The sequence below is a fragment of the Triturus cristatus genome, chromosome 3_2 (assembly GCF_964204655.1).
Source record: "Triturus cristatus chromosome 3_2, aTriCri1.1, whole genome shotgun sequence".
Lineage (NCBI taxonomy): Eukaryota > Metazoa > Chordata > Amphibia > Caudata > Salamandridae > Triturus > Triturus cristatus.
The window spans coordinates 370,546,044-370,565,405 of NC_140584.1; the positions used below are offsets into that span (position 1 = coordinate 370,546,044).

The 19,362-nt window shown below is 43.9% G+C and overlaps 1 protein-coding gene across 1 annotated transcript in view; it reads right to left on the minus strand.

Moving 5' to 3' along the window:
- The window catches only part of LOC146857403 (gastricsin-like), a 28,450-nt gene extending 10,567 nt beyond the window's left edge, over positions 1-17,883 (minus strand). The window contains exons 1-5 of the mRNA XM_085647894.1: positions 17,731-17,883; positions 5,634-5,772; positions 1,889-2,006; positions 1,034-1,152; positions 597-793 (exon numbers count right to left, since the gene is read on the minus strand). Of these exons, the coding sequence (XP_085504020.1) occupies positions 597-793; positions 1,034-1,152; positions 1,889-2,006; positions 5,634-5,772; positions 17,731-17,786 (629 nt within the window). The 5' untranslated portion in view covers positions 17,787-17,883. The remainder of the gene's footprint in view (positions 1-596; positions 794-1,033; positions 1,153-1,888; positions 2,007-5,633; positions 5,773-17,730) is intronic.
- Positions 17,884-19,362: the final 1,479 nt, after the last annotated feature.

Here is a 19,362-nt window from a genome sequence, read left to right on the forward strand (position 1 = left end):
GCGATTGCATTTAAGGAATCTCAAATTGAGATTCCTTAAATGCAATGCACTAAAGTAAAAAAATTAGCGATTTCACTAATAGGGGGAGAAAATTACCATGAAGTTGAACTTCATGGTAATTTGCAAAAGCGTTGAAAAATGCACTAAAGTGCATTTTTCAAAGTTCCATTTTACACACATACATGCCCTTGGGGCATGTGTGTGTGCAAGATGTACTCATATGCAGATTTCAGGGGTGCAACAGGGTGTCCTTTTGACACCCTGACACCCTTGAAATTGCATGAGCAATTTGCGATTCTCTAATTGAGAATCACAAATTGAGAAGGTCTTCCCATTCATTCCTATGGGCCTCTAGGCCCATAGGAATGAATGGGGAGGTATTCCTTAATTGCGAGTCGCAATTTGCGAGTTGCAATTAAGGAATGTTTAGAAATCGCTATTTTTTAAGCGATTTCTACATGCATAGCCTTTTGCTATTCCTTATTAGCGAATCCTTATTTTTCGCTAATAAGGAATCGCAAATGGCATTGTTGATGCATGTGCCAGTTAGCCTTTGCTAGAGTCTAGCTTCACACTGGGAAATCCTTGGCACTCACCTCATGTAGAAGCCGAAGATGTTCTGGGAAAGCAGCCCTTGGTTCATCATGCCCTCCATGACGGTGGTGGCACCATCAGCTGCGATAGATGGGTAAGCCAAGCCCAAGATACCATCAAACTGGGCATACACAAAGTTGGAGCCAGGTTCGTTAATACTCAGGGCAAATTCTTGTTGTGTGATCGAGATGCCCTGGATCTAAGAGAAGGTTTCAGAAAAAAAATAATCACAAGTGAGTTTTTTCACCTCACAGAAAGAATAACAATGCATGGCAGCCCATCAAAATCCACACTGCAAGAAGCTCAATTCAAACCACAGAGTTGACAGAATATAGCAGCATTCAGACATTCTAGTGAGCACCATTATTTATACTACACCTGCATGTCTGCCCATTAAAAATCGTTGAGCATCATGATGAGTGTTTCATACGGTACTCACCGACACAGTGTCGTAGCCCAGGATGCCGGTGAGGCTGCCAGTCCCGTACTGGATGGAGAACTGCTGGTTTTTGGTGGTGTAGGTGGACGATTGGCTGGGATTGAAAAGTGGGTGGTTGGCTGCATCAAGACAATAGAACAGGGTTTATTTTTCACCATGAGCAACCTCGAACCCTACTTCTGCCATTGTAGGGGGAGAACACAAAGAGAGATACAAGCACAGACTTGTGCCTCTAAAATCTCAGCGGAGGAAGGGGGTGCAGATGAAATCACATACACAGCATGCTATAGGCAGGCATTTCGAGGTCATGGGCTTGTCAGAAGACTCTTCCGTCACACCATCTTTGATTCACTTCGCAAATATATATCTGCTTCTGAATTATACGTAGACATCCTACCAGGGCCAGATTGGGGAACTAAAAGCAGCCCTGGCAAACATGCTGAAACCAGATTCACTCCCTTCGCCATGTGTTTCCTCTTTCTTTCCATCCTTACATTTTCTCTCACACCTATCCTCTCTCTCTCTTCTCTCTCTCTGATTGCTTTCTCTCTACTTTCTTCCTCCTCCCTCTCTGTCTTGAAGTGTCCCAGTGCCTCAAGCACGGGGTAATGGGGAGCCAGGGAAAGTGGAAGAGGCAGCGCCAGCGGACCTGGGCTTTCAGAACTGGTCTCCAAGTGCTCCAGCCCACCGGGGAAATGCCCAGTGGAATAAAGGTCTGTTTGGCCCTGTGTCCTACTTTCAACACTCTCAACAATGTAAAGGTATGTGGGATGGGGACTGCCTGTACCACACAGGGACCAGGCCTCCTGGTGTTTAAGTTTGAAATGTGTCAGTGACAACATATTGGCTACTTACTGCAGGCGGAGCTCGAGCAGTAGGTGGAGGCCACCCAGAGGTTGGAGGAGCCCGTGTCAAAGAGGACAAGGAAGTTCTGTGGTGGTGTGCCAATGCTGATTTCACCATAGTAGGACATCTATGGAGGAGAGGAGAGGTCATGCACAACCAAAGATTTACCAACATGAATATGAGACCTAAAACAGCAACGTTGATAAGCGTTTGGATAGTAAAGATTTTTTGCATAGAAAATTTCCTTGAGGGCAGTGCTAAATGCCACTGTGTCGCTTAGTGCAAAACAATAATGCATGAAAAGTGAATGGGAGCGGGTCACAGCAGTGCAAAATCACACAGGGATCCACATGAACCTTTTTCTAAGGTCAAGCAAACTAGTGCCATCTATCACTGCATGGAAAATAAGGGCATCATTTACAAAAAATTGGCGTAGGGCAGCGCCACAAATCTTTTTCCTGCACTGCAGTACGCCAATTTGAAAGGGCAGGAATGAACCGTATTTACAAGGTAAATTTTTGTCCTTTCAGCCAGTGCCGGTGCACAATTTGGTGCCTAGCACCAAAGCAGGCACCCTTGCACCATGGTGGAAAGATGTCTGCGCTGTTGGCAGCTTTGCTTTTGTATAGGAAGGGACACCCTCCTGCATAAAACAATTCATGGAGGCTTTTTCCTCATTCTATGTGTGCTGCAAAATGCAGCACACATGGAAAGAGGAAAAAACTAGGAGAAATGAAAACATTTCTCCTCGTTACGCCTGCTCTGGGGAGGCATAAGGTTTTAGCGCTGTCCCCTGATTTCGTAAATCTGGGTCAGCATCAAAATCCATGGGTGTTGTGTGGGAACACTGTCTACAATGCCCATGGAACGCCTCCTTGATGCAGAGTTTGGCAACGCAGCACTTTGTGCTGCCTTGCCTTACTCCATATCTATGGGGCCATGCAAAGCAACGCAGGGTGGCATTGTATTGCCTCATAGATATGATTGAGAGGCCTGCGCCACTGGAGCATAACAAAAAGTGACACTCAGGTGGTGCAGGCCTTATGTAAATAAACAACCTAGTGCCAAAAAACACAGGTAAAAAGAGTGGGCAAAAGTTAAAGTGAGTGATTTTTAGGCATATTTACAATACCCTTGTGGCACATTTATGCCACTGTAGTGTCACTTTTGTGATGCTCCAGAGATGCAGTGTGCCTGCTCATTTTTACAAGCCACACAAAGCCACCCTCAAGGGCTTTTCATGGCCTTGTAAATATGGAGTAAGGCAATGCCTTACTCTGTTTGGAAGAGGCATTCCATGGGTGTGTTCCCACTCATCACCCATGGTTTTTTACACTTCCCCAAATTTACAATAGCGTAAATCTGGGGCAGCGCTACAACTAATGTCTTCCCAAAGCAGGCATAATGAGGAGAAATGTTTACATTTCTCCTTGTTTTATTCCTCTTTCCATGTGAGAGGCATTCGGCTGGAGTTTGTGTACCAGCAGGAAGGAGAGGAATGCGCCATATCTTGTAGATATGGCGCATTTCTGCCTTTTTCTATTGAGCTAGGGCAGCACAGCTAGAAGGCTTGTGGCACTGCCCTACGGCAACATATTGCAAATATGCCCCTTTGTATGGTGTTTCAACATGTAATGCACAAAACAATCATGAAAAGTATGCATATTACGCAGTTTACATTCTGGCATGCAGATCAATTTACACTAGGAAATGCCTTGAGTAAAAAAGTAACACAGAATACTGTTCGATAGTCTTTTTGCAACGTGCCATGTTCAGTACTATATGGTGTTTAGTAACACACGACTGCAGCCTTATTTACATTTGTGCACGATGGGGCAGATTTACAAAGAAGTGATGGCTTAATGACGCACTCCGCCACTTCTGAAATACAGGGCTGCATCGTATTTACAACAATACGGTGCAGCCCTGCATTTCCCCCTGCGCTGGTGCTAATGTCAGCTGCCTAGCGCCAATGCAGGCACACTGCATTGGCGGGAATTATTATTTATGTGCAGGAAAGGACATCAAGGTGTGCCTTCCAGCCCATAAACAATCTTAAATAGCGATATGCAACTTTTATGTGTGTTGCTTTGTGCAGCATACATAGAAGTTGCAAATCGTCATTTTTAAAATGATTGTTTATGTGCAGGAAGGGACACCTTTCTGCACATAAACAATCATGCATGGCGTTTTGCTGTTTCTGTATGTGCGGCACAATTCAGCACACATAGAAACATCAAAAAAGGAAGAGAAATAAAGCATTTCTCCTCGTTTTGCCAAGTTAAGACCCAGTTTTTGTGGTCTTAATTTAGGTGCTGCCTCCTATTTACACCACCCTCGTAAATAGGGGGCAGCATCAAAACCAATGGGTGTTGTGTCAGAACACCCAACGCAACACCCATTGCCCACTCCTTTCATTCTAGGTATAGCATGAAAGGGTGCCTTATTTACAAGGCAGTGTTAAGCCACACTGCCTTGTAAGTGAGGCTTAACATTAAAAGTGTGGTTCCTGTGACGGCAGAGGCCTGTAAATATGCCCCGATGTGTTTTAAGTATAGCACTGTGCATAAATGTCTGTTCATTGCATTTTTAGTACTATGCTCTAGGCAATGGCCAAATCCACCCCTGCATTCATGCCTTCGAACCCTTTCATCCTACTCTTCCCTTCCTACCCACTTCCTCTCTGCCCCACACACATTTTCTTAAGAGACATAGGATTGCCTACCTTTAAAAATTTACTATAATTGGAAATGAGGGAACACATATTGAAGTTTATGGGGCCTTTACGGAGAAACATTAAGGGGAATAGATTCATATAATATGGGAGTAAAAGGGAGGGAGGGCTCAGAGGGAAGAGTAAAAGGGATGCAGCAATGGAAACGGTGAGAGACAGTGTGGGACAGAGCAATAAAGACAGAAGACATAGACATAGAAACAGTGAAAGATGGTGAAACTGAAATTGATAAAAAGTGAGAGCGAGCATGGTCAGCACACTGGGGCCTGATTTTGTAAGACCCTGTAAATTGGAGTCCATGCGCAAACAAGGATAATAGCTTGGTCCGAAAAAGTCCCCAGTGTTCGATAAATTTCACCAGGCCAAACTTGCCAGAAATTAAGGAGTGAAAATGTTGAACATTTCAGGAAATGAGGATTTGGTGCAATATACACCAGAATCTGATTTTATGTCCCATTTTCAGGGCACAGCTCATATACACCTGTTATTTTAAATGTTATCAGCTGGAAAGATTTCCCTTCCAACCCCGAGGACCACATAATCAAGCCTATAAAGGCACTGCTAAATAGTCAGGTAGAGTGATAGAGAAAGTAATGTCAAACCGTGTAACATGGTGTGAGACAGAATGAAGCAGAGCCATAGAAGCAAGAAACAGCAGTGTTACTAGCATTGATGAATATAGATAGAACACACACTGAATTGCCCAGAGGTGCAAACAATAGGTTCTATACAATAGGGCTTATTCTATAAATCCCTGAAAGATGAAAGTCTGAGTCGATCATGTCAATGTACAAACATTAGACTGTCAGGTTATGTACAAATCAGTTCAGCTGTTGCACGCTCAACTCTCTTGATAGAGTCACTGAAAAAGTAAGATTGAGAAATTAGCTAATAGACACACAAAATTGGGACAAATGTAAAGTGTGAACACCTGTGGAAAAAGCCAGTATTGACTGAGTTTGGCCCTACTAGCTGAGAAAATGGAGGAAGAGCAAGGAGGGGGATCATATTTTCACTCACATCCATATAGTTAGTGAGGGGTTCTGAGGCCACCGCAAAGTTATTCATTCTGTATTTGGTCCCTGGATCCACCAGGGGAACGTTCAGTCCATGTTCAATCATCACTTGCCGCATAGACTTGAATTTATGAAGCGGGACCCTACATTGGGCAAAAGAAAAGCACAAGTTAAATAGCCAACTTATGTTCTATCACTTGAAGCACAGAATATAGCTCACAACATACCCCACTGCACCAACCAGCACTACAGAAAAATATCCACCCCTTGTGCTCAACACCATCATTCCACCACTGCCCACTATTAATTCCTTAGTCCATCAACCCTCTATCTCTGTCAGCCATTGCTATATTTTCAGTGACTACAGGATTGTATCCCAAGAAGAGGGTTTCTCATATGAGTTCATGATGCTCCTTGAAGCATCACCAGGCTTGGGGGTTGGCTTCAGTTCGAAAAGACGGTAGCATCAAAGACACTGGCAGTTAACAGCTGGGGAACTCATACAAACTTAGGGTGAGCCTACACAGGAAATCTTCACTATCACTTCACATGCTTGAGATGTGTGTACAAAGTCAGAGGAAATATGGTTGTATGTTTGTGTTATTTGTTTAGTGTAAACCCAGCCAAAAGGCAGCACAGTGCAGTACAAGGTCAAAACAAAATTACAGGATTGGGGCAGTCCTGATAGATAAAGGGATGTTCTCGATACTGGGTGCAGAAAAGGAGAATGGCTGTTGCCTTGTCTTTTTTGCATTTTACCTCCTGTTCGATGGCATCCTGGTTACAGGTGCGAAGCTGGTGAGCTTGTCAGCCAGATAGTTGGAAGTGTCGATCAAGATGACTTTGCAGCTGGATCTGAAGATTGTGTGGTTTGGCAAGAGAAGCCAGTGAAGTTCCATCAGGGTGTTGCTGTTATAGTCTTTTTTCCAGCCAATGTGGAGGCATGCTGATGTGTTTATGATGCCCTTAAGGGGAGTTATTTTGGGGAGGAGGCTGTGGTGCAGGGTATCACCATCATCCAATGGCTCGAACAGTCCTTCTGTAGTCACTTTATGGGAACAATGTTTCCACTTTTTCAGTAAACACAGTTTGTATGAGTCATCTTTTTGTCTTTGTTGTGTGTACTTAGAATGTGAGTTTGGAGTCCAGGGTGAATCCGATAGTTTGTGCTTGCTTTTCTTGGCATACATTTACTACTGTTTTGCGTGCTTTTTGGCTGCAGTAACTTTAGAAGTGCAGTTTGTGAATACAAATGGGATTACTCTTTTGTGAGTGGGTATGTGTCCCTCCTTAACCTCTTAATAACTACCCTTAACCACTCATTATTTCTAACTAATCACCACCTATTTTGTTGCATGTACCATTTTTTAATCACTCCCTCAGTCCCTCCCACATTTAGGGGCTGATTACGATGAGCGTTCGACCAACATCATAGTGGTATTGGGACTGACCGACATGTAGTCGGAGGTCCCACCTGCCAAATTATGATGCAACCTCCGTGTGGGCAGTCAGAATCATGACTTTTTCCATTGCGGCTTGTTCTTCAGCCCGAAAAGGGGCTAAGCATAAGCCACAATGGAAAAACTGATGTTTTCAAACATCCCTGCCCCGTGTGCCAGGCACCATGTGGATGTTTGGGGCTCACCACAGGTGACTCCCTGGGCCCGTAGCATAGCAGAGGCCCACAGGACTGTGGATCCCTCACTATTTAGGGTAACCACTCTCCCCTCTATATTCTGTTACATTTAGCCCAATTTAGACACTTTAAGATGGCCGCCGTCGTCCTCCAGCGCTACCTCTCACGTCTCTTTCAATACCGTATTTTCTATTTTTATATGCCTTTCTGAACTACGGCATCAGGAGAACATGTGGAAATGGCCACTTCTGGTCTTTTGTGATGTTTCCACTATTTGGCTTGAAGACGCACTATTCAGGCGTCTTTGTGCTTTTACGATTACATCAAGCCCACCACGCGGTGACTTTCTCACGATTCAGGTTTTTGACAATCGGCACATTCTAGCTATTTTAAGATGGCCGCCGTCGTCCTCCTATGTCTCCTTCTATGACGCTTTCTATGCCCATGTGACCGCAGTTCTCGTCATGACGTATCATATTCTTTGGGCTTTAAATAATGGCGCCACTTTGCTCGCATGCCGTGATACGACATTACGCTGTTCTAAAGGTAAGATGAGCGCCGGTTATACTGTTAACTTTAGCTCTCTGTTTAATTTATGTCATTGTAGTAGAGATAGTCGGGTCGTTAGATCTCTCGTCATTTAAATGGGGTCGATACCTGTTACAATGTTGTATATATTTTTTTATTGGGGTAATGAGCTCGCCGCAATGTGCTCTTACGGCTCCTTTATGTAGACATGCCGACATTACATTTTAAGATTACTCTTTCTTATTGAGCCTTTTAGGAGTTGACATCGTTTACATTTTCCCTTAATTTATATACACTTACTGGTGTTATGGTTGCGCCATATAAACTTACAGAGCTCCCCTGCACTTAGTTATTTGGCATCTTACCCACATCGATATTATTTAGCTTAGGCACACTGCGATATTTTTATGGTTTTCTGGCCTTTACTATTTGTTATGGCATTCATTATCTTATTATTTTGTTACTAATGAAGGACTTATCTTCATGGGGCATGGTTATCATGATTGGGTCTTGGCGCCATTGAATATGGTTACTCATCGCGTTATGAGGATATACCATTTACTTATAGGATGTAAAATTCAACATATTATATTCTTTACAAACTTTGGGGAGCCACATTTTGATATTAGCATTTGCGGTTGGTCGTCATGTGATTTTTCCTTTTCCAATTTTCATACACTGTTTTATATATTTTGCACGTCTTTTTCTCTCCTTTACAATGTGTCTCATCTCTCCTGGAAATACAATGACCCAATTTGGCTGCACTTGTTATAGCATTTCCTTCTGCAGAGTATTTCATTTTCTTTTTCTTTCTTATTTATTTGGGTTGCTCTTGGCCTGTCTTTACAAGGCATGTGGTTAACCCCTTTTCTAATTTTAGGTCACAGTGGTGGTTGACAGTCACAATGGGGGTTTTCCGTTGAATATGGTGTGGGTTGCTACATGATAATATCATGTGAATCTTGACGTAATGGAATATTTAGTGCTGTTTTTATGACACTCGTCATTCTTCTCTGACAGAACATACATCGGGACCCTCTAGTATACAATTGGTGACTTGGATCTTCCTTTGCTCTTAACACATTAATCAAGATATTTGAAAAAACTCTACAGCTTTTGGTTGGGAGGTGCGCCTGCTTTTTCAGCCAAAAAGTTTCTTATTTATAATTGGGTCGCTGTATGTATACGTCATCAATGTTAACCAATCTTGGTGGTCTTGGTTACAATATTAGTCTTACTGCCAGCTTATTATTCTCACTTTTGACTCCTTTGTCTTCCCTTGGATACGTTTTCCGCAAGCTTATTACTCTGAGTTCTCTCTTGTCTTAGATTCTGTTACATTATATCACGTTTGAGGCTGATTGTGCCCCCTGAGGTCCAAATCCGCCAAGCACACTTTTCAGTGTTTCAGACCAGCTAGAGGTGAGAAACAGCCCATACCATTACGTAAACCCACTCGTAGCCTATTCTTATTTTAAAATTGCAATTCGGTTAGTGCCGCTACTGTTTTAGGCTTCACTTCTTTGTAAATTAGGTGAGGATTCCCTACAGTTAACCAACTGATATATTAATAGATTTACCGTTTTCCACAGTCTGTGATATATAACATTGTTGATATGAACGTTTTTTTCTTCCCTCTTTTTTCCACTCAGGAGGGTCATTGCACCTAATTGACCCAGCTGATTTACACACTCTTTTAGATATGGCTATGTTGTATGTTTTGGCATAATTTTTTCGCTTCTTTTGTTATAATCTGTTTTTCTTTCTGTACACATAAAAATGTTATTTTCTATTGGGAAGCTCACATATATATTTTATGTGCAGCTGTGCAGTTGTTATAGTTATGCACCAATTCTCTTTTTGAAATCGTGAGTTTTGTTCATGTTTTACGGATGTTGGTTCCATGTATGTAATATTCATGTGAGTTGTTGTCATATGAGTTTGTGGGTCATTTGTAAATATCAATGTCTGTTTAAAGTATGTTATATATTATTTACGTTTTGTTCATAATTGTTACAGCCCTGACGAAGTTCCCAAATATGCAGTAAGTATGTTTTAAAAATGACTTAATTTAATTACACCGAGCCCGAGATCGGCTCCTGCGGTGCTGTCCGGACTCTGCGTGCCTGCTTCTCCAGCTCTGGGGCTGTGACTCGCCGATGCCATCGTCTGATGGTGCTCCGGGCGCTACCGTGAGTTGCTACACAACGCGACGGCGCCAGGATATTGCGCTGCATCCCCCGTGCGTGCCCGTGAGCTACACTAGGCCCGAGATCGGCCTTTGCTGTGTGCTCCGGTCACTACCGTGAGCCGGAATGTGATTTTTGCTACACAACGCAACGGCGCCAGGAAAGTACGCCACATCTTCCGTTTAATGAGTAACAAATGCATCAATGGCTGCCTGGACCTAAAATGGCGACGACTTGATCATTGTTCTCCCCGATCTACCCTAATTTTCTTCAACTGCAGGAACCGATGACCGCCTGGTCCCATGGAGACGCCTTGATAATTAATGGGATCATTGCTCTCCCCGGATCTCCCTTAAGGATCAATTGCAGGAAACTGAAACCATCTTGAAACCGACGGCTGCCTGGACCTAAAATGGCAGCGCCGCGGTAAAAGATGGGGACCATGGTTCTCCCATGAGCTGATCACACAAACATCATCAAAGGTGAGCATTTACCATTATGGAAATATATACTGCCTATCACCAACCGTGATTTACTGTCGGTATCTCCACAGTAGTCTTATATCTGGCAGATTGCTCTTCGCCTGACCCTAAAATGGCAACAGTTTGAAGACAATACAACCACCTCTCATTGGCTGACGTCAAAATGGTGAAAATACTAAAGACATCCGGACTATCCTCACCCTCACTAATTATTCCTCGAGAGCTGCCTACCAATCACTCTCATCTTCGCCTGATATTCCCGAGAGCTACGAACCAGGCTCTTACCTCAATAGTGCACTCTCCCATGGTATTGACACTTCTCAATTCCAGTTCCCGTACGGTGAGCAGCCCACTCCGCTGCATAACTGTCCCTATTAGTCCTCGAGTAGCCTACCTGACCCAGCATGGCAAGTCCTGGCCTTTCCGCCACAGGGTCAAATTCTTACACTCTGGTCTCCCCCCAACCTATCCAAAACCGCCGCTAAATCCTTCAAACACGCCACCCTGAAAAGGCACCTGCCCTGAGTCACTGATCTCTGACCTTCGTTATAGTGCGGACAACGGCACAGTCATTAATGACCTAATTTTCTACTCTAGAAGAACCTCTGCCTGGCGCAAAACCTTTGCCCAATTCCTCAATATACGTGCAACAAAGAACATTCCATACGGCACCAAGCTAACAACAACTCCCTCTCCAACCCTGCGAGCTGACCTCACCATCACTCTTGATGGCATTATCTTGATCCAAGCCTCAACCAAAAACATGGATAAATTTGCAGACCTTTTCACCCTCCTCAGAAACCACGTGCATGACTCTGGTAGGGAAACCAACTCCCGCCCCGGTGAGTCCTCATCCAGCATACCCAGCCTAGACTGCCACTCACAAACCCCTCTAAGGTCTTCCATTACAAACCCCCCTATCCACTCCAGCATTGCGCAAGGCCTCGCCATTAGTATCACTCCTAGACCTTTGGTCCCCTCCCTACTGGCCCCCTGTACGCCCCCAAAGACCTATGATACAGGTCGTGCTTGCCCTCCCAGCCCTCAACCCAAACCGCAATGGGGCCCCAGCATAGATCCAAGGACCTACAACACAGGCCATACTAGCCTTCCCCTCCTTTCTCCAATACATGCCGACAGAACAGTTTTCAAACCACTTCCCCCCCACCCTCTAACGCCTCCACCCAATAGGGAAATGGTTTCCCCGCTCTCCAGAGCTACCAATCTAACCCAGAGCATCCATATTTCTATCTTGGAATTAATGAACCTCCTTCACCTCGCTGAACTCTCCCTCGCCAACCTCTTGCTCCTGCCTAGCTCCACTCCCCTGAAGTTGACAGAGTGCCCTAAACAACCTCTTCCGCTAGCCTTGAGGCATCTTCGTCCCCGTAAGCAACCATGTCACCTCTCAGAGGAAGAAGCCCTCGCCCTGGTCCTCTCCTACACCTCTTCCCTTGCCGCCCCAAGTTCACTAGACCTCACTGAAAAGGAAATCCTGGCCATCCTCTGAGACTACAACTCTACCCCAGCTACCCCTTATCCTTTTGACGGGAATGCTATCCGCCCGGTCATTAGCAACCCCAACAGGCTAGCCCCCGTCCGTAACAGTACTGTGGTTAAGAGTAATCTAGCACCTGTTGACCTGGCCGCCCAGACTCCAGAAACACAGTCCAAATCTTCTCTGTCTGGTCTGTTAATCAATTGCTGATCGGCAGCTAAACACGCCACAGATATTGCTGATCTCATCCTTTGCAAAAACCTCGACTTAGCAATCCTAACAGAATCATGGCTCAATGAATCCTCGTCTCCACGCCTAGACCTTCGAGTCCCTCCCAACTACAACATCGCAAGGCTGGATAGACAATCTAAAAAGAAAGGAGGAGGCATCGCCTGCATCTACCGTTCTAACCTTCTTGTCACTGAACTTTTAGCAGACACCACCGAATCCTGCGAATACCTTGCCCTCGCTATTTGCAGCTACTCCACCCAACTATGCAACCTACACTTCTTTTACCACCCCCAAGCAAGAATGACTCCTTCACCGACCACCTCATGGAAATCATCACAGCTAAGTTTCCCACTAATACCAAAGATATTTTCCTTGGTGATTTTAACTTACACTGGAATGATCCCAAGGACCCACATGTCAACGCCATCAAAGACCTCCTGGCAGATCAAGGCCTAACCCAAGCCTGCTCACTACCAACTCACTCAAAAGGGGCCACCCTTGACTGGATCATCTCCAAAGAATCAACTGTCAAACTTATCTCTATTGACCCTTGCGACTGGTCTGACCATCATGCCATCACCTTCCATCTACCTGGCACCCACAAGTCAAAAGCACCGCAACCGACGATTCCTAAACGCTGGATCAGAGACACCAAGAACTTGGACCGAAGTGAACTTGAGGCCTGATGCAAATCCGACCTCCCCCCCCCCTTCGCATATCACAACAGTCAGTGGCCTCAATGATCACTACTCTGCGACCATCACAAACATCCTTGACGATCCAGCCCCACTAAAACTGAAAAGAACCCAAATCAAAGACAGAAACCCCTGGTACACAGGATCCCTTAATAACGAGAGGAGAGCCCTCCGGCAAGCCGAAAGATCCTGGAGGCAGCACCCCTCTACCGCACATCTAAAACTCCTCTGCCAGGCCAGAAATATCTACAACAGGAACATACTCAATTAAAAAAAAAGACTTCTTCAGAACTGAACTATAGAAAGCCAAGAATAGACCCCACAAACTCTTCGAACTGGTCAAACACCAATCTAATAAACTGGCCAAAACATCGAAAGAAACCCCCAAGTCTCTTATATCCTCAGAGGTATTCCCCTCTTTCTTCGCTGACAAAATCTTGGCCCTTGGAAACGAACTCCGTGCCATCACACACCCTCAACCCCCTCCTGACCCGCCTGCTCCCAACGTGATGCACCCTCAGGCTCCACCCAAAAATCATGCTCACTGGACTGTCTTCAAAGACTGTAACGAAGACTCCATCTCTAAAATCCTTTCTGCCTTACACCCGAGCAACCATTTCAATGACCCGCTCCCAGCCATCTGCCTAGCTGCCGTCGACCAATCCATTATTCCCAGCTGGACTACAATACTCAATGCCTCCCTCCAGCAGGGAACGATCCCTGACTCTCTAAAAGCCTGCCAAGTCCTCCCCATTCTGAAAAAGCCATAGCTGGATCCAGCCTCCCCTGACAACTTCAGACCTATCTCCAACATCCCCCTCTTAGCCAAAGTGCTGGAGAAATGTGTGCAACAGCAGCTAAGTCACCACATCAATAACTTCCACCTACTTGATGACTTCCAATCCGGATTTAGACCAGGGCACAGCACCGAAACCACCATGCTCCACATCGTGGATGATGCCCTTCAAGCCCTTGACCAACACAAATCCTGTCTCTTAATCCTCCTGGACCTATCCTCGGCTTTCGACACGATCAACCATGAAAAACTACTCGATCGCCTCAAACAAAGGATGGGATTGGATGGTACTGTCCTAGACTGGTTTAGGTCCTTCCTCCACAACCGCTCACAGAGATTCCTAATCAATGGCAACCTTTCATCACCATCCCCGGTCACGGTTGGAGTCCCTCAAGGATCAACCCTATCCCCCACCCTTTTCAGCCTCTACCTAGAACCGCTTACCGAAATATTACGTGCAGCTAACATCTCCTATCATATGTACGCTGATGACACCCAGATCTACATCGAAACCTAGTCTCTCGAAGAGACTCTCTCTCTGAACGAAGCTCTGAAACTCACTGTTCAATGGCTCGCATCCAATCAACTTAAACTCAATGCAAAGAATTTCTCCTGATCTCCCCTCCCAATACTAACCTCGAGTCCCAATCATGGATTAAGGCTATCACAGCCTTAAATTGCCCACTGACCATTGTGAACTCATCAAAATCCCTGGGAATTACCCTTGACACCAACCTGAACATGCGGGACCACATAAATTCAATAGCCAAAACAGTCAGATTCCACCTTAACTACTTTAGGAAATTGAAACCCTTCCTCGAAGCTCCTGACCTAAAAATGGCAGTCCAAACGCTTGTCATCTCTAGATTGGAATACGGCTGCTCAACCCTCTCTGGTTTACCGAAGATCTCCCTGGCACCTCTTAAAGCCTGCCTCAATGCGGTCGCCAGACTACTTACCGGCTCTAGGAAATACGACCATATTTCCACATACCTGATAGCTCTCAACTGGCTTCCCCTGGAGGCAAGAATACAGCTCAAACTAGCATGCATCACGCACAAAGCTTTATACTCTAACTCCCCTGCATATCTGACACAGAAACCTGTGATCTCCAGAGGAACCAGAATCTCCCGATCTGCCAGAGACCTCGTACTCCAACCTACACGCTTTCGGAAAAAGAAAACTTACAACCGGGCCTTCTCAGGGGCTGCTCCAAGAATATGGAACTCTCTCCCACCCAACATCAGAAGTATCCCCTCACTGGCTCGCTTCAAAAAGGATGCCAAAACCTTCCTTATGGGCAAATTCCTCAGCTAAATATTGCCTCAACCACCACCATAGACCGACCTAGGGCCGTCCACTACCTCCCCTCGGACTACCGTGTCACCCCATCAGAAACCTGGGGCCTGGCTCGAATAATTGCAAACGTATTCTGTAAATTTGGTATCTCGCCTTGAGTAACTGGTTATGTAAACTGTAAATACGTGCTCTTCTTCCCCAATGTATCCGACATCCCTCCCCTTACTACTCGAGCTGGTACCGGCTTGATCCTAAGTCTGTCTGTATGTTGCTTTGCTCTCCTGTAAAGCGCTCTGATACCCTAACGGGTCAAGTTCGCGCTCTATAAAACACATAAATAAATAAATAAAAGACTTCAAAGGTTTCTCTTTGCTACAGAGTACATGCAGTTCTCTTAGTTTATTGACTCGTTCAAGTAAGTGAATTGTGTAGCTGTGGTGCGCAAGACCCCTGGACTGCTCACTTCACTGGTGTTACATTTTGAAATAATACAGCCTGCTGTGACCGCTGTGTGTATCTCCCAGCCTCTCCTGAGGCTTGTCCAGCACCATGCTGTCATGACCACCACCTGGTAAAAGTGATTTGTTTTATTCTCCTTGTTTTACCATGCTCCTTTTCTTTTCTTTTTGTCTAATTGGTATTGCTTCTGCCTTTTTATTCTTATTACTCAATACATTATGCCAACCAAAATTCACAAGTTTATTATATGATCAGCATTGTACAAGATGAGCAATAAAATAGCAATAGAATAAAACACATACTTCCTATCACTTTTATGAAATATTTAAGTAAACAAGACTCGGTGTCAAGAACAGAAGTATGGGCATGGTGTTCAATGCTATGTCATGTGAAGTGATGCTCGCCCTCTTTCATATCTGCCAAGGTTTCAGATTGCTATGCATGATATTTTGATAATTTCTTTGTAATTATGACTCAGCTACCTCATGAATTTGCAGCAGTTTTAAGATCTTAGAGTTTCTCGTTGCTGAAATGGGTCAGATTTCTGATATTTATGTTTCCCTCATCTTTTATTGGTTGATTTTGCTGGCGAGAAAAGTGTCACTCGTAGTGGTTCTCATGGCACTCATAATTACACAGAAATTATGAAAATGTCACACATAGCAATCTAAAACCTTGGCAGCTATGCTCTCGGGTAATTTCTGCGTTTCCTGCCTCGTGCTTCAGCCGCTCGGTGTTTCTCCCACCGGGACACCGGAGCAGTAAACCCCGAGCCCTGCAGCGCACAAGGAACTTCACTTCCATTACAGTCCATTAATGGAGCAAGTTGGTCAGAGCACGAGCCCAAAGCACTTCCATACGCGGGGTGCGGGAGCCTGCGAGTGGAATGTGAATAGGAAAGCACTGCGCCACAGTGAGATGAGTGCTGTGTGCATCTTCGAAGGAAAAGTATTTTTCAGATGCGTCAGTGCTTAATTTGTCAAATAATGAGTACCGGTGTCCAAAGCTCTGCTCGGAAGCCCTATTAAATAAATGTCGGTGGGCCGAATACTAGGGCTCTTTAGAATTGAAACCACCACAGGCCTCTTTAATCCAGTACCTGACACTCTTGGTTTGTTTATTCCTCTTGCTGGTTCCTGCTGTCTCCCTTTGTGACGGTACTTAAGTCTTTCTCATCCTCCTTCTTTCCCCTTTGTGTGTTTAGGTCGAGCATTCAAGACCTCTTGTATACACTTTAGCATATACTTATTATATACTTATATGTGTATGTACTATGTGGGCTCTGGAGATTAGCCCTAGGACTTGTCTGCCTCTGCTTAAGGCCTTTTTTTTTGTGTTCAACTGCCTCTATTTGTCTTGATAGAAAACGACCAGCAGAGGTCAGTAAAATAGTAGAATCACTTTAGAATGCTGTAAATTCCAGTCCATAGAAATTGTCTTCCACGAGCACCCGTAGACAATTTTTTTTTTTAAAATCTTGTATTTTCATTGATATGACCACCGAAGGCCCTGATTTTATATTAAAAACAAGCTTTGGGCTATACCATTTCCTGCTGAAAGGCAATATTTATCTTTATGTGTTCCCATACCTGGCGTGTCACACAGTTTGGTGCTTACTCTCCCTCCATTTTAAAGAACAGTAGATGTTCAGCACCCAGGCTAATGTGCTGCATAGCTAAATACATATAGGTTCCCAAAAGCGAGACCGATTGCATTGCAAATGCTTGCTTACAGCTCCCCATTGATCAGTACTAGGTTCCCACTCGATAGATTACACGCAATCATGCAATGAATGGATACATGAGAGGTGCATTAATATACTGCTATTTAAAGGACTTTCTGCGTGCACACAAAATCGAGAAAAACAGTGATAATTCAAGGTGTGGAAGCTCCCACGACCCGATATACTTAAATCTGCACAGAGGCTTTCTCTATGAACCTTTGTAGCGACCGGCCCGTACCAATGCTTCATTTGCACCACCTGACTGTTGCAGCACGTGCAGTTTTGCAGCAGTTGGTGTAATTACCGTTTTTGAACTATTTGGTTGGTGCAAAGGTGTTTGCTCGGTCTATCTGTGTAAATAACGAAGTCTGAGTGCTCTCCACCTGGAAACATTCATGTAATCAGTCCTCAGGGCTGCATAATTGTTGGAATTAAAGACTAGACATCAGACCTGTGGTCCCCAGAGAGAAAGATTCACTTAAAAGAGAAATGCACATATTTCCTCTCTGACAACTCCCGAGGAGCTGGGCTCTTTGTCAGGGCACACTGTCCAAGGGAAACTCACCTCACCAACCCCTGGCAGAGCTGGAGGCACAGGAGAGGAAGTATCAGGAACTTCATGGTGCTCACGGTATGGGTGAACTCCAGCAGAGGACGAGGAGCTAGATTTAGAAGCGACGATTCAACCTGTCCTTTTATAGAGCTCGTTGGGCGCCCGCAACATATTCATCACAAAACTCTTTATATAAGTGCACCAATTGAAGTTCTCCGATACCAGTTTTGTCAAGGCGTCAAAGTTTCGCGCTCTTCAAGGGCAGGTTGTTCACCTGTTTGTCCACTTCGCTCCAGGAGGAACGGATGATAAGGGAACAAAGACCACTTATTCCACAGCCTTTAAAAATAACTAATCACTCTGGCCTTTTTACCTCTTAGTGTGTTTGTTTTATTATTTGCCACTGATACGGGCCTTTTCAGACTTGTGTCGGACAGATAGGGCAAGTGCTTTTCTTGGACCAGGTCATCTCCAGGTCGCTGTACCTCCATACAGTGTTTTTTTCCGACACAACACACGGACACACAGTTGGCCTTTAGCTCAACCATGCAAAATGAGAGTTTTGCAGAAAGTCCAGTGCTTCCAAAGGTAAAGAAGGGTCCGAGGCACCCAAGTGAGTCACTGTTGCTCAGTCTGGACCCGGTCTCTATGTTTTGTCTGTGATATTCACTAATGGGCTATTCACAAAGGTATTTTCCACTTGTGGGTAACTTACATGTGTAAATGTACTCCTACACTTTTGAGTAACTTTACTACTTTTGGCTAGCCACAAAATCTGTGTGTAAAGTTTGTTAAGTGTAACCAACAGTACTGCAACACCCTCTCATAGAAAGTAATGGAAGTAGGGGATGGAGGTGTAAGTTACTAAAAACAATTAAAAAAAAACAGTAGTAAATCTAGCATCACAGAGGGCTAATCCCTGTTACTGCAAAACCCTCCCACAGAAAATAACGAGGCAGGGACTTAAAGGCTCAATACAATTAATGTATTTAAAATAGTAAAATGTGTAAATCAATATAGCTTAATATTAAAAATTATCTATAAATAGTACATCTTTTAAGTTTATGTATAGTATATTGTAATTTTTCTCATTTTGAATGTAACAATAAATATGTTTAAATATAATGGAATTACTTTTAATTCTATAATTACTTTAAATAATTATCAATGCATAAAAAAAATACTTATTTTTTTACTTTAGGTGGGAAGGTATTGATTAATTTAACCTTGAGATTTTTTTTATGTAGTCTAATACATTTTGAATAATTAAATTTTTAATTCAAAATGTATTTAATAGTGCTTTAGTGTTTTTTTCTATAGTTCTGCATGTAAAATAAATATTTGAAAATTATTTTACATTTACATGTACCATAAAATATTGCTACTTTTTTTTCCAAGTTGAATAAACTTTTTTACTTTTTTATTGAAGCTTCATTAAATATATATTGTAGCACACAAACAGGAAACACTGCTGAAATGTCAGTTACGCACCACGACAACCACCAGAGTTTGGAAGACAAAGGCAGTACACAACAGGCGAGGTTAAATAAAGCATACACATTCATTCATATGGTATTGTCCAGCCATATGCATAGTCAACAAGGCGTTTACCAACCCTAAAACAATAATCTATTGGAATATTTT